At 53.6% G+C, this 18,951-nt stretch overlaps 2 protein-coding genes across 10 annotated transcripts in view; one reads left to right on the plus strand and one right to left on the minus strand.

Moving 5' to 3' along the window:
* Window positions 1-2: 2 nt before the first annotated feature.
* Window positions 3-7,012, minus strand: NTHL1 (nth like DNA glycosylase 1). 4 transcript variants are annotated; one of them, XM_059862122.1, is made up of 6 exons: window positions 6,915-7,012; window positions 5,728-5,960; window positions 3,998-4,168; window positions 3,198-3,357; window positions 1,067-1,172; window positions 3-467 (listed from the first exon to the last, which is right to left on the minus strand). In XM_059862122.1, exons 1-6 carry the CDS (start codon window positions 6,967-6,969, stop codon window positions 344-346), a joined length of 849 nt encoding a protein of 282 aa, XP_059718105.1. In that variant the 5' UTR covers window positions 6,970-7,012; the 3' UTR covers window positions 3-343. The 4 variants fall into 4 exon arrangements, 2 of the variants coding, with proteins under 2 accessions (XP_059718105.1, XP_059718106.1); XM_059862123.1 differs by having other exon boundaries at window positions 3-508; XR_009488674.1 differs by having other exon boundaries at window positions 329-467; window positions 1,067-1,213.
* Window positions 7,013-7,045: 33 nt separating this feature from the next.
* The window catches only part of TSC2 (TSC complex subunit 2), a 32,442-nt gene continuing 20,536 nt past the window's right edge, over window positions 7,046-18,951 (plus strand). For all 6 annotated transcript variants that reach the window (XM_059861178.1, XM_059861180.1, XM_059861179.1 and 3 more), the window contains exons 1-19: window positions 7,046-7,115; window positions 8,475-8,632; window positions 9,177-9,263; window positions 9,875-9,985; window positions 10,586-10,730; window positions 10,858-10,975; window positions 11,442-11,490; window positions 11,848-11,973; window positions 12,283-12,356; window positions 12,709-12,835; window positions 13,472-13,615; window positions 13,835-13,972; window positions 14,164-14,267; window positions 15,077-15,158; window positions 16,012-16,167; window positions 16,299-16,415; window positions 16,922-17,044; window positions 17,323-17,429; window positions 18,171-18,324. In XM_059861178.1, coding sequence (XP_059717161.1) covers window positions 8,495-8,632; window positions 9,177-9,263; window positions 9,875-9,985; window positions 10,586-10,730; window positions 10,858-10,975; window positions 11,442-11,490; window positions 11,848-11,973; window positions 12,283-12,356; window positions 12,709-12,835; window positions 13,472-13,615; window positions 13,835-13,972; window positions 14,164-14,267; window positions 15,077-15,158; window positions 16,012-16,167; window positions 16,299-16,415; window positions 16,922-17,044; window positions 17,323-17,429; window positions 18,171-18,324 — 2,100 coding nt within the window. In that variant the 5' untranslated portion in view covers window positions 7,046-7,115; window positions 8,475-8,494. The remainder of the gene's footprint in view (window positions 7,116-8,474; window positions 8,633-9,176; window positions 9,264-9,874; window positions 9,986-10,585; window positions 10,731-10,857; window positions 10,976-11,441; window positions 11,491-11,847; window positions 11,974-12,282; window positions 12,357-12,708; window positions 12,836-13,471; window positions 13,616-13,834; window positions 13,973-14,163; window positions 14,268-15,076; window positions 15,159-16,011; window positions 16,168-16,298; window positions 16,416-16,921; window positions 17,045-17,322; window positions 17,430-18,170; window positions 18,325-18,951) is intronic.

The following is an 18,951-nucleotide window of genomic DNA, read 5'->3' on the forward strand; positions in this document are numbered from 1 at the left end:
CGTGGGTGCAAAAAGCCCTCACCACCTTTATTAAACGAGTATTTACAAGCAGCAGCAGCTCCCTGAGGACAAAGCTTTTCTCTCCAGTGACTCAGAGTGGCACAGCTGGGCTGTGCTCAGCCATTCACCCAGGCTGGAGGCTCCAGCTCTGTCCCAGCAGGATTGCTGCCTCTCAAAGCCCCTTTTTCCTCTGCAGAGCTGAGCCATTGCCCCTGGCTGTTCCCCTGAGCTGCTGCAGCAGGCTCCTGTCCCCTGCAGTCACACTGCCAGCCCTGTGCCAGGCCCAGCTTTAGCAGGGCTCAGCCCAAGCAGCTCTGTGGCTCTCCCAAGGCTGGATGATCCCTCAGAGTCTCTTGGCAGCCGGGCAGATGTCCTGGTTGAGGCACTGGCTGCAGCGAGGGCTCACAGGCAGGCAGGTCTGCTGCCCAAAGCCCACCAGGAGCCAGTTGATCTCCTTCCAGAGGTCCCTGCAGTGAGGGGACAAACAGCACTGTTGCCATGCAGCTGCCTGGAAGGGCTGAGGAACAGCCTGTGGTGTTAATGGGATCCCTTTCCCCTTCTGCCTGTCCCTCCTGGAGGTGAGTCCCAGCCCTGCCAGCCCTCCCAGATCCCTGCTAGGAACAGCCCTGCCAACCTTTCCTGGTCCTGCTGGGCTGGGGGGAGCAATGCCTGTGCTCAGGCACGTGCCTGTGTGGAGCTGTCCCTCTGTGCCAGCTGTGTTTGACTCTGAGCATTAACCACCACTGGAGGCCAAAGTCCAGCCCTGGGCTGATGCTGCTGAGCCACTGGGCTCAGCAAGGCCCTCTGTGGAAAAGCACCTGGCCTGGGCCATGGTAAACATGGCAAGGCAAGAATCAGGGACCAGGAGCTCCACTGGTGGTGACTGATCCAGCTGACAGCAACAGAACCACCAGGCAGGTGAGATGCTGCTGCTGTGGCTCTGGCAGAGGGGAAGCACCTGCAGCTACTGCGACCCTGGAAGGAGGAAGGAGCCAAAATGCAGCCCCTGAAACTGCCCCAAGCAGGGCTTTGTGCAGACATGGCTGCTGCAGCAGCAGGGGCTCACCTGGGCAGCCACTCCTCCAGCGCCACCCGAGTCTGCTCGGGGTTCTTGGTCTCCTTCTTCACCCACTGCAGCCTGTTGGAGATCCTGTGCACGTGGGTGTCCACAGCTGGGGAGGGAGAGCCCAGAGTTTAGGGGGCTGTGGCACACCTGAAGGGAGAGAGCAGAGCCCCAGGTGCCTGTGGCAGCCCCCAGGGCAAGGGGAGGGAGCAGAGCCCCAGGTGCCTGTGACAGCCCCCAGGGCAAGGGGAGGGAGCAGAGCCCCAGGTGCCTGTGACAGCCCCCAGGGCAAGGGGAGGGAGCAGAGCCCCAGGTGCCTGTGACAGCCCCAGGACAAGGGGAGGGAGCAGAGCCCCAGGTGCCTGTGACAGCCCCCAGGGCAAGGGGAGAGAGCAGAGCCCCAGGTGGCTGTGACAGCCCCCAGGGCAAGGGGAGGGAGCAGAGCCCCAGGTGGCTGTGACAGGTCCAGGACAAGGGGAGGGAGCAGAGCCCCAGGTGCCTGTGGCAGCCCCAGGGCAAGGGGAGGGAGCAGAGCCCCAGGTGCCTGTGGCAGCCCCCAGGACAAGGGGAGGGAGCAGAGCCCCAGGTGCCTGTGACAGCCCCCAGGCCCAGGGGAGGGAGCAGAGCCCCAGGTGCCTGTGACAGCCCCCAGGACAAGGGGAGGGAGCAGAGCCCCAGGTGCCTGTGGCAGCCCCCAGGACAAGGGGAGGGAGCAGAGCCCCAGGTGGCTGTGACAGCCCCAGGGCAAGGGGAGGGAGCAGAGCCCCAGGTGCCTGTGACAGCCCCCAGGCCCAGGGGAGGGAGCAGAGCCCCAGGTGCCCGTGGCAGCCCCCAGGACAAGGGGAGGCAGCAGAGCCCCAGGTGCCCGTGGCAGCCCCCAGGGCAAGGGGAGGGAGCAGAGCCCCAGGTGCCTGTGACAGCCCCCAGGGCAAGGGGAGAGAGCAGAGCCCCAGGTGCCTGTGGCAGCCCCCAGGACAAGGGGAGGGAGCAGAGCCCCAGGTGCCTGTGGCAGCCCCAGGGCAAGGGGAGGGAGCAGAGCCCCAGGTACCTGTGGCAGCCCCCAGGCCCAAGCTGCCCCTGGGCCAGCAGGAGCAGCAGCTGGGATGGGGACACAGGGCAGGGCAGGCTCACTCCAAGAACAAACATTCTCTTCCCAGGCCTGCAGCCAAAACCATTTGGGGTGGGTGTCTGTCTGTCTCTCCCTGGGCTCACCCAGTCTGAGCCAGCCTCTCCCAAGGCTCCCCAGCTCCATGGAGCAGGCACAGGCCCCCGTTCCCTCTGCACGTTCTCATCCTCGCTGAGTTTCAGCTGAGTTACGCAAACTGTGATCTCTGCCCGCATGGAAAACACATTTCATAATACCCACCAGCAGAGAGGGCTTGGGAGGCTTAAAGCAGTGTTTATAATGTGCTTTGAGCTCAAAAGCTCTGAATGCAAAGTGTATTATTGTTAGATCAGCAGTGATAAACCTGTCTCTGGGGCTAATTGGGCAAAACCCAGGAAATTGCTGTAAACAGGAAGACTAAGCCTGGCCTCCCAAATCAAAACCGAGCACACAATTATTTGGAAAGCACTTGGCTGGTTTGGCTGCCTCTGTTCTTTCCTCCCCCACAGCAGGAGAACAACAGACCCCAAGGGCTGCTGGATGCAGGGCAGGGGCCACAGCCTGTCCAGCTGATGGTCACCAGGGGGGCTGCAGCATCCAGCTCCCGCCCACTCGCTCCTCCTGGCTTTCCCAGGGCTCTTCCATCAAGCAGCACATCCTTTTGGAACACTCATCTGCCCCCAGGGGCCCCGGGCCAGGACCTGCAGGTGATGGTCCAGCCCCATCTGGCACCAGCTCCCCAGGGCTGTGACTTCCCTTGGGAATTTCTGCTATCAGATTTGGGGTGAAACAGCAGCTGCTCAAATCCTACAGCTGCTCAAATCCTACAGCTGCTCAAATCCTACAGCTGCTCAAATCCTACAGCTCCCTGAGCGAGTGGCTGGGGTCACATCATTCCCCCAGCCAGACACTCTGCAGGTACTGAACCAAAGGGATCTCACCAGGCTGCTGGGGCTGCAGTGCTTCCCCTCTGCCTGGGGAATGGACTGGGATTCAGGAGAGGGGTGGCAGAAGCACAGGGCAGGTTACCTATGCCAGCCACGCTGTCCCAGGCGATGTGCATGGCCAGGTGGGCCATTTTGGGCCCAACTCCTGGCAGCTGCACCAGCTCCTCCACAGTGCTCGGGATGTCCCCCCCGTACTTCTGCTTCAGGATGGCTGTGGTCTGCTTGATGTACTTCACCTTGTTCTGCAAAACCAGGGGGAAAGGCACACAGTCCGAGCTGCCCTCCAGCACAGGGAAAACAGACACACAGCCCAGCAAAGCAACCATTCCTGAGTGTGTGTTACAGGTGAGGCCACACACGGGACCTGTGGAGGAGACAGAGCCTCGACTTCCACACGAAATCCAAACGCTGAGAGCTGGGAGCTCCAACCTCCTGCACACTGCAGGCCTGCAGCCAACAATCCCATCCTGCTGGCAATACCAAGTGCCAAAGCTGGTGTAAAATCCAGCTTCCAGCCTGGCTCCAGGGGAGAGAGGAGGGCACAGGGGGTTCCTGAGTGTCCGTGGGGCAATGCTGCACTCACCTGTCACTACAGGACACGAATACACACAACGTGGACTCGCTGCTCTTTTCAAGGCAAAAAGAGACTTTTTAATTTTGGACTCTAACATTTATAGACTTGTAAAAGTGACAGTGGATTGGAGGGTGAAAGTGCCACCTCTCCAATGACACTGGACAAGCCAGCAGTCCATCAAATCTCTCTTCTTCCATAAAAAAATACAAAACAATGAGTTATTTACATAAAATGCGTTAGAAAGTTCGTTACAAGAATGTAAACATCAAAAAGCTTAGCAAATGTTAAAAGACCAGAAGAACACTCACCCTCCAGAAGCCCACGGGGTAGATGATCTGCCCCAGGCTCTCATCATCCATCTGCAGCACGCTGTCCACGGTGAGGCCGCGCCGGCGCAGGCGCAGCATGGCAGCACTTGTCACCTGGTCCTTGGTCTGGCTGGACAGCATCAGGGCCAGCAGCACCTGGTAGCGCATCACCTGGGGACACAGGGGACACTGAGACACCCTGGGGGGATCCAGCAGCTCGGCACCACCCTCAGTGCAGGGTGTGCTCCCACCCTTCAGCTCAATCTGCCTCCAAGAGACTGGAAGGCTGCAACAGGAATAATCCACAACCTTTGGATTCCACCACACGATAAAGGGAGAAGAAAACACCTTCAAGCTCAGCTGTCAGTTCCTGTGAGAGGGCAGGGAGCAGCTCTGTCTGCTGGCATCTCACTCCAAAGACATCAGTGGATGAGCCACAAAGGGCTGGACAAAGCTTTTCCTGAGGATGGCATTCCCAGGAGAGCCACAGGATGCACAGGCACAAACACCCAATGATTTTTCATGCAATGCCTGCTCTAGGCAGCTTTTGAAAATCCCAACCCTTTCCTGCTGGGCTTCAGTAGGAACTGGGTGTCTGGCTCCAGTGAGCTCCTCAGGGAACCAAATGTGAACCACTGGGATGACAGAGTCTGTGAGAAGGAGGACAAATCCCAGGAATTCCTTTGCTGCTGACACGCAGGGTTTAGCCAGGCCATCACCTCCTATTTCCCAATTCTTTTTTCCCGGATGTGATTCCATCCCACCAGGGTGAGGAGGATGATGCAACTAACCCAAAATGACCCCGGATAACATGGGACACAATCCTCCCTCCAGCTCTCCTGCAAAGTTTACAAAACCAGGTGCACCAGGAAAAATCCCTGCGTGTGTGGAAGCAGGATAATCTCAGGGTACAAAGAAATGGTGTGAGGAGCTCAGGGTTACAACATCCACTTTTTCTTGGAAGCAACAACGCAGCTTCCCCAGGGAAGAAAAGCTATTTCCATGTGGTCCCACAGCTGCCAGCCCACGTGGCTGAGAGCGTGTGATGCTCCCTGGCTCCGGGGTCACAGCTCATCCTTCTCCCCAGGGAGCCAAGCCCAGGGCAGAATCCAGCAGCAAGGACAGCATTCCCTGTGCCAAGGCTGTCCAGCTGTGTCCTCCAGAGCCCTCCCTCAGAGCCCAGCACATCCCACTGCTCCTCTGAATGATCCCCACATTCCCACTCCAGAGGCTCCTGCTGCTCCAAGTCCATGGGGTTGGATTAGCTGGTCTCCAAAGTCACCTCCAATCCTATCAATTCTGGGATTCTGTGATCCCCACATTCCCCCTCCAGTGGCTCCCACTGCTCCTCCAAGCCTGTCCCTGGGTGCTCCCCACATTCCTCTGCATTCCACAGCCACCTTGCTGGATACTTTCCTTGGAGTCCTACAAAGATTTTTAAGGAAAAAAGGAACATGGCTTCATGCCCTGCCAGCCAGCTCCATAAAAGCAGCACTGCCCCTCACATTCATCACATCCTCTGGGACCAATCCCAGCCCAGAGTCCTGATCCAGTTTCTGTCCTGGAAACATCCCAAGTGGGACAGATCCAGGGGCAGCAGGAGGATGAGGGAGGCTGTGTTCTCCTGTGCCTGCTGGAGCTGGCGGCAGCATGCCGTCACCCGTGGGAATGCTGCTCCCTGTGGGAATGCTGTTACCCACGGATGCCATTCCCTGTGGGACTGCCGTTACCTCTGGAGGTGCGCTGCTGTCATAGCACCTGTGCACTCCCATCTCATCCACGGGAGCATCCCTGCTGCTCCTCATCTGGCGGATGCGCTGCAGCTGCTCCCGCCAGCGCGGCGGCTCCCAGCGCGCCCGCCGGGGCTCGGCCCCATCGCCCTGCCCCGCTTCGTAGGCAATGGCCAGGCTCTTCCTCCTCCTGCTCTGCCTCGGGAGCACGGGCGTGCCCTGGAGCTGGCTCCCTGCACGGGATGGCAGAGAGATTCCAGGCTTCAGGAAAGCTGCCTTCACCCGTCACAGAGCTTGGTGACAGCCCCGTGTGCCACCAGGCACCCAGGGGACCCTGAGCAGGGAGAGTTCCCTGCTTTTAGTCCCAGCCCAAACACTGCACATCCCCCGGCCCGAGCAGAGCCAGCAGGGGCCAGGGAGGGCGGAAGGACCTGCGAGACATGTGGCAACGGGTGACAGCAGTGGGGTCACATGTCACACGATGGGGACACGTGTCCCAAACACAGGTGAGGCTGCTGGAGGTGCATCCCCAGCCCAGGACAGCCACATCCCTCCACAAGGACACCCAGCCCCTGTCCCCAGCCATGCCGGAGCCTGGTGCAGCCCCGGCTGCTCCCCGTGCCCAGCACACCCCGATCCCCCCTTCCCGCCCCAGCGATTCCCCATGTCCTGCACGCCCCGTGTCCTCCATCCCCTCTTCCCGCACCCCAGGAAGTCGTGATCCCTCTTTCATACTCTCCATCGCCTGAACCGTACCCCATCCCCTCTCCACTACCTCATTGCCAGTCCCGTACCCCATCCCCTCTCCGGTACCCCGTTCCCAGTCCCGTACCCCGTTCCCTCTCCAGTACCCCGTTCCCAGTCCCGTACCCCGTTCCCAGTCCCGTACCCCATCCCTGCCCGTACCCCATCCCCTCTCCGGTACCCCGTTCCCAGTCCCGTACCCCGTTCCCTCTCCAGTACCCCGTTCCCAGTCCCGTACCCCGTTCCCAGTCCCGTACCCCATCCCTGCCCGTACCCCATCCCCTCTCCGGTACCCCGTTCCCAGTCCCGTACCCCGTTCCCTCTCCAGTACCCCGTTCCCAGTCCCGTACCCCGTTCCCAGTCCCGTACCCCGTTCCCTCTCCAGTACCCCGTTCCCAGTCCCGTACCCCGTCCCCAGTCCCGTACCCCATCCCTGCCCGTACCCCCGCTGCCCCCGGCCGAGCGCAGCCGCCGCAGGCCGGGCCGGGCCGCGCTCATGGCGGCCCCGCGAACTACCGGGCCCGGGGAGCACCGGGGCCGCCGGAACGGGCGGGGCGAGCGCGGGGCGGGGCCGGCACCGGGCCCCGAGCGGAGCGGGCCGGGGGCGGCGGGACCGGGCCGGGCCGGGCCGGGCCGGGCTCGGGGTGAGTGACGGGGCACCTGGCACCGGGGAGGGGACCGCGCTGTGTCCCCGCTGTGTGTCCGGGGGGCCGGGGTGTGACCCCCGGTGTGTTTGTCGGGGTCTGGGTGTGACCCCCGGTGTGTTTGTCGGGGTCTGGGTGTGACCCCCGGTGTGTTTGTCCGGGTCTGGGTGTGACCCCCGATGTGTTTGTCCGGGTCTGGGTGTGACCCCCGGTGTGTTCGGGGGTCTCGGTGTGACCGCCGGTGTGTGTCCCTAAGCGCTTGTGACAAGTCCCGGCTTGTTCGGGGGTCGCGGGGGGACAATGTGCCATTGTCCGGGGTGGGTTGGGGCTGGGGGGTCCCCGGGGCGGTGCACTCCGAGTGTTCCTGGGGACACAGGGCTGGGGGCTGGCTGTGTCCCCGGGGATGGGCTGGGGTCCATAGTATGTCCCCTGGTGACACTGGGCAGGAGCCCATGCCATGTACCCTGGTGAGATTGGGCTGGGGTCCACACCATGTCCCCTGGTGACACTGGGATGGCGGCTGTGGCACGTCCCCTGGTGACACTGGGCAGGAGCCCATGCCATGTCCCCTGGTGAGATTGGGCTGGGGTCCATAGTATGTCCCCTGGTGACACTGGGAAGGGGGCTGTGGCATGTCCCCTGGTGAGATTGGGCTGGGGTCCACACCATGTCCCCTGGTGACACTGGGAAGGGGGCTGTGGCACGTCCCCTGGTGACACTGGGCAGGAGCCCATGCCATGTCCCCCAGGATGCAGGGACAGGCTGTGTGGTGCATCCCCAGGAGCAGCAGGGAAGGCTGTGCCAGGCTGTGGGATGTCCCTGGAGCTCTGGGGTTGTGCAGGGTCATGTGCCCAGGGCCAGGGTCCCCAAGGGACAGTGGGTCGGGCAGGGGGAGGCAGTTTCTGGAGTTGTTGTAATGCCATCCCCGTTCTTGCCCCATCTCTCCCTTGCCATGGCAGCACTTGGATGTTCCAGCACTCGGATTTGTGAGTCCTTCCTCACTTCCACATCGACTGCACAGCACGGTGTGCTTGGCCTTTGCTTTGGGAACGAGTGTCCAGCTCACACCCTCCAAAAAGTGTGTGCACGTGGACATGCTGCAAAAATCAGCCTGTGTGGTGGGCTGGGTGTTCCTGGCTCCCAGGAAAGGGTATCCCAAAGGCCCCATGGTCCACGGGGGATGCAGGTGCTGAAGGCAGGAACAGCACAAGCTCCTTGTGTTTCCTCAGTGTTGAGCTTCTCCCGTGCTTGAAAAGGCTCAAAAGCTCTTTGGAAGAGCCTGGTGTGATGCTGTTATTGGGGTTTTCCTGCTGAAATATCCCCCTTGGGCCTCCCTTACCAGAGGTTCTGTGTTTGCAGGGCCTCAGCGCTGGGCAGCAATGGCAAAGCCTCAGAGCAAGGATTCTGGCCTGAAGGAGAAGTTCAGGAACCTCCTGGGGCTGGGAACATCCCGGGGAAGTTCCAAGTCTTCGGAGGGCAAGCAGACAGAGTTCATCATCACTGCAGAAATACTCAAGGTGTGAGAACTGAGTGGAGAGAAGGTGGGGGTAGTGCCTGGGGTACCTCAGCTGAGGGGATCAGGAGGGCTTGCTCCTTTTCTGGTTTTTTTGGCAGTCAGTTCCTCTCCATCATTCCCTCTCCTGATCTCTCAACTCATTCTCTAGTGAGCTGGATGTAGAGCTCACCTACTTTGCAGCTCCAGCATTTGAGTTATTCACCCTTTCAATACTTTGGAGATATTTGTTGTGTTGGGTACAGGCTATTTCCCTGTCCCCTCGATTTTTTATGGTCTGAGCTTGATGAAGTTTCTGTGGTGGCAGTTTCCACAAGCTGGGAACTGTTTCTGTTTTATGAAAACCTTACGGTTCTGTGGAAATGAAAAATAAAATAATTGATTCCAGTAATTGGTACCACAAGGCTGTAAGCAGAATAGTTGGCACACAAGGAGGAAAATACAAAAAAAAAAGGGAGAAGGAGACCAGAATTGCTTCTCCCCTTGGAGAAATGGATAAGTGTTTCTGGTAAGATAAACTGTTGGCTTATTTCTCCATTTCTTTCCAGGAACTGAGCATAGAGTGTGGATTGAGTAACAGGATACGAGCAATCAGTCAAATCTGTGAAGTGGCAAAAACCAAAAAAATTGAAGAGGTGAGTTCCAAAGTGTTCAGTGAGTATTGGAAGGATGGAAATTTAAGCAGCAGCTCTCAGATTATCGTAAGGGACTTCTGTTGTTTAGAAAGCTTTTCAGAATGGGTGATCCCAGAGGCTGCTTTGTGCTGTAAAAGGGAATTAGTCTGCCCAACCTTCCAGCTCTGCAGCAGAGGGGATGGAGCTGTTGGGCTTCCTGGACCATGCTGGAAGGAGAATGCTGGGGATGTTCAGGACAGCTCATGGGAGGTGATGTTCAGAGAGGTTTCCTTATCTCCTGGCTTGTTAATAAGCATCCCCCAATTGGTTTTGAACTCATCTTGTAGCTGGGTGAAGGCTTCTGCACAAATATTCCCACTTGCAGGGAGTGTGGCATGAGGAATTGCAGTTCCTGGGGCGTAGGGCTGGATTTGGTGTCTGCTGGGGTTGGTCTGAGTGTGTGACCAGGTGGGTGAGTGTCCCTCAGAGCAGAGAACTCCACACATGGAACCCCTGGATCTTGGGCATGAATTGCCATAATTCATTGTGACCTGCTGGCTGCAGCTCCTGGAGGAGCTGAGCTTTCCTGCCTCATGCTTTTGCTTTGCTTTTGGTGTCTGCTCTGCTCCCAGCACGCCGTGGAGGCCGTGTGGAAGGTGGTGGCTGACATGCTGCAGCCGGAGCGTCCCGCCGAGGCCAGGCACGCCGTGCTCCACCTGCTCAAGTCCATCGTCCAGGGCCAGGTGACAACAGCCCCACGGGGCAGGGGACACTGACCTAAACTGGGCTTTGTGCAGGGGGGAAGTGGGAAAAGCACCAGAGAGCTCTTCTCTGCAAAGGTTCATATTTGTAATTTTGGTTGTGTCTCATAAATGAGAAGAGGAAGCATTTTAGTTTTAAGTCTTCGTTTGACCTCGTAGCAAAACTTTCTATACAACTCATAGAAAGCTGTTCTGGTTTGGGGTAATGCTCTTGAGAAAGAGGAAATACTTTGGGTTAAGTTCAGCATAATTCAGCAGATTTTATGTGGTCTTTGCCCAGACCTTCTAGTCCCAGTTTGCAGCTGGTTTTGATGTTTCAGGTATGCAGGGGTTTCTGTGTGAGACACTTCTAGCCTGGCCAAGTTCAGCACACTAGGAATTCTTCAGATTTCCCAACGTGTTGCACAAACATGGGGCTGAATCAGCCCAAAGTTGTCATTCTCAGTGTTCTGAGAAAGCAGGGGTGGGTGCTTGTGAAGAGAGTAGGCATTGATTCAACAAAAAGCTAATTTAAAGCATGAAGATTACTGAGGTGTACCTCGCTAATGTCCAGGCCTTAACCCCTTCCCTTTCCATTTCAAGGGTGAGAGGCTGGGGATCCTCAGAGCCCACTTCTTTAAGGTTATTAAGGATTATCCCTCCAATGAAGACTTGCACGAGCGGCTGGAAGTGTTCAAGGCTCTGACGGAGAACGGGCGCTACATCACCTACCTGGAGGAGGAGCTGGGTGAGCACTGTCCCAGCCCCCCTTCAGTCTGGGGGGAAGAAATCCAGGCAGAGACACCCCGTGATAACAGGAAGAGGTAGTGGTGTCATTCCTGGGTAGAAGGTAACAGGGTGTTTCCCCTCTTTAGCTGATTTTGTGCTACAGTGGATGGATGTCGGGCTGACTTCTGAGTTCCTCCTGGTTCTGGTGAACCTGGTGAAATTCAATAGCTGCTACCTGGAAGACTACGTAGCTGACATGGTCCAGTAAGTTGGGTTTTTTAACTCCTACCTGCTTATTCCTGGTCAATTAAAGAGAAAGTTGCAGATCAATACACAGACAACGGGGATATTTTCTGTCCCCATCTGGATCTGTTTCATCCTAGGTGATTTCTGACAAATATTTGATTTTCAGTTCTTGTGGTGTTCAGATCTGTTTTAGTTTAACTAAATGTACTTCTCCCATTCCCATTCCATGGGGTGGGCCTGTTTGCATTGCTTAGTCTCACAAGGGTCTGTGCTGTTGCATTACCTGAGCTGCATTTAAGTCTCCCTTTAACTTTATAAAAGAGATTGCAGAGCTCAGTGTTGCTTGGGCTGTCACCAACATTGCCCCGGGAAGGGCAGTGAGGAGTTAAATAGCATGGCAATTAACCTGACTGTTCTGGCTCTTTGTAATTTGCCTAAAATCATGGGGAGCAAACAGTTCTAATTAAATGTTCTTTCTTAACAGCAAGATCTGCCTCTTGTGCATTCAGACTTCATCATCTATGGACATAGAGGTCAGTGATCTGAGTTTCTTTTAGTACTGCAGAACTCTTTGAAGTTCTTTGTAACTTTTACAAACAAAATCAGATCATCAGACTCTGGGTTTATTCTCATCTATTCAAGAGAGCTGATGCAATGTTGTGTTATTTGTAACCCAGTAAATCTCATACAGCAGTAATTTATTCCAAAGCAAACAGAGCATTAATCAATTTATTAAATGAATTGACAATGCTTTTTAAAAATTAAAAAAACCCCAAAATATCTTCATCCATTTTGACTTCCAGAAGATTTCCTTGGTGTGCCAGGTGAGGATTTGACCTGGTTGATTCACAGGGAGGTGTACAACCATTTTGTCTTTCCCTTTCCCAAAGATTTCCTTGCAAGTCCTGGATGCAGTTGTTTGTTACAACTGCCTGCCCTCGGAGAACCTGCCCGTGTTCATCATCACCCTGTGCCGCACCATCAACGTGAAGGAGCTCTGTGAGCCCTGCTGGAAGGTCAGAAACCCTGCTTGCTTTCATGAGTTCACTCCTGGATGAAGTGTCAGACATACCTGGGCACATCTGCCAGGTGTTTTAAGAGTAATTAAAATTAAAACTTGTTGAGTACTGCGGGATCAGCTTCTCATTAGTGCAAGTCGTGTCATGCCCGTGGGGTTCTCCCCTGGTTTCAGCTGCTGTGACAGCTCCTGTCCTGCCTTGGGAAAGGCAGGACACATTTACTCAGAAGCATGGCCAGCTAAATCCATGTTTGGGTACTGGGTGTTTTAACAGCTGGGGATTGAGGTGTTCTCTCTGTGCTTGCAGCTGATGCGCAACCTCCTGGGAACTCACCTGGGACACAGTGCCATCTACAACATGTGCAGGATCATGGAGGACAGGTAAGGGAGGAGGAGCCTGCAAATCCAAGGAACCCAAGGCATCCAAGGGCTCAGTGAGACAGAGGGGCAGTCACCAACCTCAGCAGGACAAGCTGAAGGCTCTGGTGCTTAGAAATCATTTCCCTTTCTAGTTATGCTGCTGAAGTGCTCATTTAGGGCATTTCTGAATTTCATTTCCCTCTGTTTAAAGTTGTGGTGAATGATTTGCTGCTTTTCATGTTTGTCCATTGCTGTGCAAGGCCCTGATGTGTAACAGCTGGGAATTCCTGTTGGGACAGTGCATATTCCTATTGACTTTGTATGCTGAAATAATTGTGGCGTGGTCTGAATCTTCCCTTCCCCCTGTCCTTAGATCCTACATGGCAGATGCAGCCCTGCTGAGAGGAGCTGTGTTCTTTGTTGGGATGGCTCTGTGGGGGGCTCACCGCCTCAATTCCCTCAGGAACTCCCCCACTTCAGTGCTGCCTTCATTCCTCAAGGTAGGCTGGGATGCTGGAGAACTTTTTAATTACTTGGACAAATTTAAACCAAAAGTGTGGCCCCCTATGCCAAGGAGATCTTTGTAGGCCCGGAGGATGGGAGGAAGGAATTGGGTGTGGGGTGAAGCAGGGAGAAACAGTAAAACAAGAGGATTAACGTCTGCAGCTGAGGCCTCCTCCTTGCACATCTTTGGCCAGAAAAGCAAATCTGAATCCTTTCTAGGAAATACCTACATCGTGGGTACTTTACCTTAAAAAATAAGATACAAAGCAACAACTTCCACTCTTCTCAGTGGGTGGTACAAAAAGTGAGGGAGGGTGTCTCCAGGGGCAGCCTCAGAGCTCTCCAAATTTCCTTGTCTGAGTGCCTCAAGCAGGAATTGCTGGCTTTAATCCCCTTGTCTGCCTGTGGGATGGGGCTGTGTCTGCCATCTGAGCCACAGCTGCTGGCAGGAGAGCAGAGCTGCTTTGGGAAGGTGGTTCTGTGCTGTGTGCTTTGTGTGCAGAGACCCAAGTGGATTTATCTCAGGCCTCCAGGCTGATTCCCTAATTCATAAGGCTGGTTGCATTTGGGTGCAGAGGGTTTGAGGGCTCTGCTCCCCACCTGCTCCCTGACTGAAGGGCTTTGGCTTGCAGGCCATGACCTGTCCCAACGCAGTCGTGTCCTACGAGATCGTCCTGTCCATCACACGCCTGATCAAGAAGTATGGCAAGGGGCTGCAGGCTGTCACCTGGGACATCCTCCTGGACATCATGGAGAGGCTGCTGCAGCAGCTGCAGGTGGGTGCTGGGCCTGCCTGCTTGTGCTTTCAGTCCCAAGGCTGTGCCATAAATCCTTCTGCAAACTGGTCTGTTGTTTGTGCCCTGTGGGGAAATGGGAGCTGAGAAAGGCTTAGCCCAGTTCTCACTGCTGTGGTTCTCTGAGTTCCTGTTTGTATTTAAAATTAGCACTTTTTGGCAAGGTGGAACTCTTTCAGGAATGGTTTTGTCTCTTTTCAGGTTCTGGAGAGCCAAGAACTGAAGTCCATTGTACATGATCTTTTGACCACAGTAGAAGAGCTCTGTGACCAGAATGATTTTCATGGCTCTGAAGAGAGATTTTTTGAGCTGGTGGAAAGATGTGCTGATCAGAGACCAGTAAGGCTTTATTATTGTTCCTCCTTTTGGGTCTGTTCTGTTCCAGCTGAAATTTGAGAGTCCTAAAATAGGAAATGGTCAGAAACCCCAGCAAGGACTTCCATGAGCCTTATCCCCAGGGAGGGGGTTGGGGGAATGGATTTATTATGTTTGCTTATGCACTAAAAACATTTCTTGGTCTTTCCATGAAGGAATCTTCTGTGTTAAACCTGATAACATACAGAGCTCAGTCCATCCACCCTGCCAAAGATGGCTGGATCCACAACCTACAGCTCCTCATGGAGAGATTCTTCAGGTAGGAAATCATAACTTTGGGATCTTCTTGTTTTTAAGAAGCACTTTCAAGTGTTTCTTGCCACCTTGTCATGTTAGATCATTTTGTTTTCTGAAGTTCTAACGTTCTGAAGTTCTAAGTTAGTAAGTGGCTGCTGAGAAGTGTGGTAGTCCCAGGGCAGAGCACATGAAAGGACTTATTTAACAGAAGAAAAGCTTTCCACTGAGTTCTTTATGCTGCTTTTTTTTCTTCTTCTCTTTCATTCCATTCAATACTATTCCAATTAGCTTAGGCAGTTGTGTTCCACTCCACAGCACTTTGTAGTTCTGACACCAAACAAGATTTTCCTGTTAAGCATTAGGATTGCATATGGATATCCAGTATTCCAGTTATCTGGGTTTGAATTGGTGCTCCCTAAGGGATTCTGTGCTCTGAAACATCCACACAGAGCAATAACAAACTTCTGTCTCCTCTGTGAAATGCTGCCAAAGAGCAGCTCTTCCTCAGTGCCATGTGTTTGGTTTTAAATTTGCTCACCAGAGCACTTGTTCTTCTGACATGTGCTTCCTAGTTTGGATTGGAAATGGGAAAGTGCAATTACAGGTCTGCAGAAGGAGTGAAAGCTGAACTGGGATTTGAATTTCCAATTGTTCTTGAATCTGCTTTCAGGTGTAGAGACATTAACTGGGGGCTCAGCTGGTCTCTCACAGCTGCTGTTCCAACTCTGAAAAAGTTTCTTATTTGCCTTTAGTTTTACTTTTCTTTTCCCCATTCCTTAAATACCAACAACTCTTCTTTTATTCATTTTGGATTTGCTTTTCCTGTTTTAGGAACGAGAGCCGTAGTGCTGTTAGGATTAAGGTTCTGGATGTGCTGTCCTTTGTGCTGAGCATCAACAGACAGTTCTATGAGGTGGGTGTTTGTCTGGGGCCCCAGGTGAGGTCTCAGGTGGGTGGGAAAGCCTTTGGTGGGGCACATTGTCCTGGGAGTTTCAGGCCCCTCTGCCCTGGGGAAGGCACAGCCCTGGGCTCTAAATCTTGCCCACACAGAGCTGCTGCTTTGGGATGCTTGTGGGGGGATGTGCCATTGTCTGTCCTTAGCTGGATGCAGGAATGTGCAATTTGCAGTGGGAGCTGCTGGGTTTTGAGGACACACCTGGTTGTGTCTTGGCTCCCCTGTTTTAAGGCCATTAATTCTATGTCCATTTTGTTTTGGAAGAATTGACAGTTGATGTGAGAGGTGCAAAGCTGATTTGAAAGCTTTGTAAAAGGATGGGGACTGGACATCCTGAGCAGTGACTGGTCTTGGTGCTTACAGTTTAACTGCTGTCCAAGATGGAAACTTGGTGAGAGAGAAGTTGGGGATATCCAGGGATATCTTGATCTCCTCAGGATGTGCCCAAAGTGTCAGAGGGCAGGAAGGGGCACAAATGCTCCTTGGATTCCTTCAAGGTCTGTGAAAACATGACACTGTTGGGGTTTCCTCTCTCTCTCAAAAAACCAAGCCCTAGAAGTCCCTTGTCTGTTTGAGCCTGGGTTGTCAAATCTCTGGGACAGACAAAACCCAAAGCACTGAAAAGTTCCATAAAAGTCACAAATATCTGGAGGGATGGCAGACAGAAATACCTGTTGGATGGAAGAGGAGGTGAAGGAATGAAGCAGTGGAGGAGCAAGCCTGGTCCCAGAATAGCTGAGTTCTTTTGTTTGCAGTTCTTTCTCTAACGTGCTGAACATCTGACAGCTTAGGAGGGTCTGTCCTCTTGCAGGAAGAGCTGATAAACCTGGTGGTGATCTCCCAGCTGGCTCACATCCCAGAGGATAAAGACCACCAGGTCCGAAAATTGGCCACTCAGCTGCTGGTGGACCTGGCTGAAGGCTGCAACACTCACCACTTCAACAGCCTGCTGGATATCATAGAGAAGGTGAATTAAACCTCCAGGGCTGGCAGCCTTCCCAGCAGGGGTGACCTCCTGAGGCTCTGAGGCTTCCAGCATGGAAACAGAGAAAGGATGTGCTGCAGGTTTCAACCACGTGATGCTTTTCTCTTTCAAAGGTGGCTGCACATTCTTTGTCATCTCCCTCTGAACTGGAGGAGAGGGACTTGCTGTCATATTCAGCTTCTCTGGAGGATGTCAAGACAGCAGTTCTTGGGCTCCTGATAATTCTTCAGGTAAATGCTACAGAGCATTTTTCATAATTTTTCATAATACTCTTCTGCTGGACTTGGCTTTTTAGACAATGCTTCTCCCACTACTAAATATTCTGACTTTTGTTTAACTATTTAATATTTAAGTCTTGTTTTGCTCAGTCCTTTGATTTTGAGCACTGTGGGACTGTTTGCTGAGTGTTGTATGTTCTTAATTCCCACTGTACAACCCAGATGAGCACATTTTCCTGTGTGGAGGGAGGATGTGGCCATAAATTAGCAGAAAGGAGGAGTTGGTGACCTTGAGTAGATTTAACAGATCTGTTGTGTTTGGGCAGCATGTCCTGGGCTGTGGTGAAGAGCAGGCTGTTCTCTGGAGCAGCTCTGGGTCTTTGCAGAGGTTCCTTGCAGAGCCCCCCGGTCATGTTACAGTGAGGATGAAGTTTTTGCTGCATTTCTGCTGGAAGTGGCAGTGCAGCCCCAGGCCTGTGACAGAGCCCTGGGGCTGGGCTGTGTTTCTGTGCCTGCAGACCAAGCTGTACAGTTTGCCCTCCAGCCACGCCACGCGCGTGTACGAGCTGCTGATCCAGCACGTGCAGCGCCACTACAAGTACTCCTACAGCCTGCCCGTGGCCAGCAGCATCAGGCTGCAGGTAGGAGCAGCCCCTGTGCTCCCAGAGCTGCACAACCCTCGGGGTTCCTGGGTGGCAGGTGGGGACTGGGTGCTCTGGGGCTTGCAAGAAGCAGAGTGAAATGTTCTTGGCTCGCACGGGTGTGGAAATGCGGTGTGACGCCAGCAGTGATGCCTCCTGCAGAACGAGCTGTGGGGCCTCTTAAAAATCCTTTTGCACCTGGAAAAATACCATGTGGGGGTTGGAGAGTGTTGCAGTGGCTCAGGGTATGAGTGACTCCAGTGTCTTCCCTGTTGCAGGTGTTTGATTTCCTGCTGATGCTCCGAGCTGACTCCCTGCACCGCCTGGGCCTTTCCAACAAGGATGGAGCAGTGAGGTTCAGCCCCTACTGCCTCTGTGATTTTGTGTAGGTTTCTCATTGTGTTAAGCAAAAGAATCACAGAGTGGTTTGGGTTGGAAGGGATCCTAAAGCCCATCCAGTGCCTCCCCTGCCATGGGCAGAGACACCTTCCACTGTCCCAGGGTGCTCCAAGCCACGCCCAACCTGGCCTTGGACGCTTCTTAATTTATTTTTTATTTTTAAAAAGCTGTTTTCCAAACTAAATTGTGTTTCCAAGCTAAATTGTGTTCTCAGCTTAATGTTTTAACAGCAGCAGTCTGCAGATTTTCTAAATCTTCCAAATCCTAGACCAGTTTGTAGTTACAGCCTAGGATTGTCTGAACCAGTAAGGCTTTGGTGAGCTGTTCTTACAAATCACTTACCTGCAGAGCTCTCAATCTCAGACATGAAATTTTAAGTTCCTGCTCACAAAGTTTCCCCCAAAAATATGCAATTTTTTGCCTCAAACCAGTTGCACACTGAATTAGATTCAATGATTTGTACAAATCTGGCTAGTTTTGATTTTATACTTGTCTAAAATTGTGTAACACACCCCAAAAGATATCTTTCTAAATTAGATAGAAAAGTCCTTCATTGATCAGATTGGCTGATTGCAGTGTGTCTGCTGGGCCATCCTCTGCTTTGTAAAATTGAAAATGCAAATTATATTGTTCATTCTTTAACCTGGCTCCCGAACAGGGTGCTGCTGTAGGTCACATGAATAAGCTGTAAAAATGACATGTATTTTTCTCTCTTTCTGTGTTGCAGAGAGGCAGAGAAAAGGGCTTCTGAGAAAAAGCCCCCTGGCACCCTGTCCCCACCTTCGGGCAGCCCCAGTGTGCCTTCCCAGGGTGCCACCGTCCGGGTGGGACACCTGCCCTACTCCATGGTCTTTGGGGTCCTCCTGCAGTGTTTGAAGCAGGTATGTCCCCTCCTGGCATCCTTGTGTCTCCTCCTGGCATCTTTGTGTCCCCTCCTGGCATCCTTCTGTCCATCCTGACGCCAGCTGCCTGTTGAATTCCAGCCCAGAGTTCTTAAATAAAGCCTGAAAAGCAATTTCTGCTTTTCTGAAATCTTGGTGTGATTGTGCAGCTTCACAGCCACCAGTGGGAGCAGCAGTCCAGCTCTTCAGAAAATGAGCACAGCTTTCCCTGCACTGCTTCAGAGCAGGCAAGGGCAAAAGCTGTGCTTGTTAAACAAGACCCAAGAAGCCTCCTGCTTCTGAAAGGGCATTTGGAATTAAAACCTCTCCCACTGCAAGTTTGTGAGGTGTTTTGAGAATTTGTGAATGTTTCATCACCAATAAAGTGTAAATAGGAATTGTTCCTGAGGGTGGCATTGGACACAGTTCTGTGCTGAGGGCTTGGCTTGCTCTGAGAGTTAATTGGTGCTGGTGCTTAGGAGAATTGGATTCTGGCTGTCAGATCTCAATATAATTTCTCTTCCAGTTTGTGGTGCCAGTATTGCACCTAGAGCTGGGTGACAGACAGGGAGAAACTTGTGACTTCTTTTTCTGTATCAACCACGACAAGACCTACATCTGCCTAGG

This window comes from Haemorhous mexicanus, chromosome 17, assembly GCF_027477595.1.
Source record: "Haemorhous mexicanus isolate bHaeMex1 chromosome 17, bHaeMex1.pri, whole genome shotgun sequence".
In the NCBI taxonomy this organism is placed as follows: Eukaryota; Metazoa; Chordata; class Aves; order Passeriformes; family Fringillidae; genus Haemorhous; species Haemorhous mexicanus.

What these genes read in the sequence shown, in the direction of transcription:
- NTHL1 (XM_059862122.1), bottom strand. Translation starts at nt 6,969, where the DNA reads ATGAGCGCGGCCCGGCCCGGCCTGCGGCGGCTGCGCTCGGCCGGGGGC. An exon ending in ACAGCAGCGCACCTCCAGAG is followed by an intron (nt 4,169 to 5,727) that starts GTAACGGCAGTC and finishes CTGTGTCCCCAG; the next exon opens with GTGATGCGCTACCAGGTGCT. An exon ending in GGACAGCGTGGCTGGCATAG is followed by an intron (nt 1,173 to 3,197) that starts GTAACCTGCCCT and finishes CTCCCTCCCCAG; the next exon opens with CTGTGGACACCCACGTGCAC.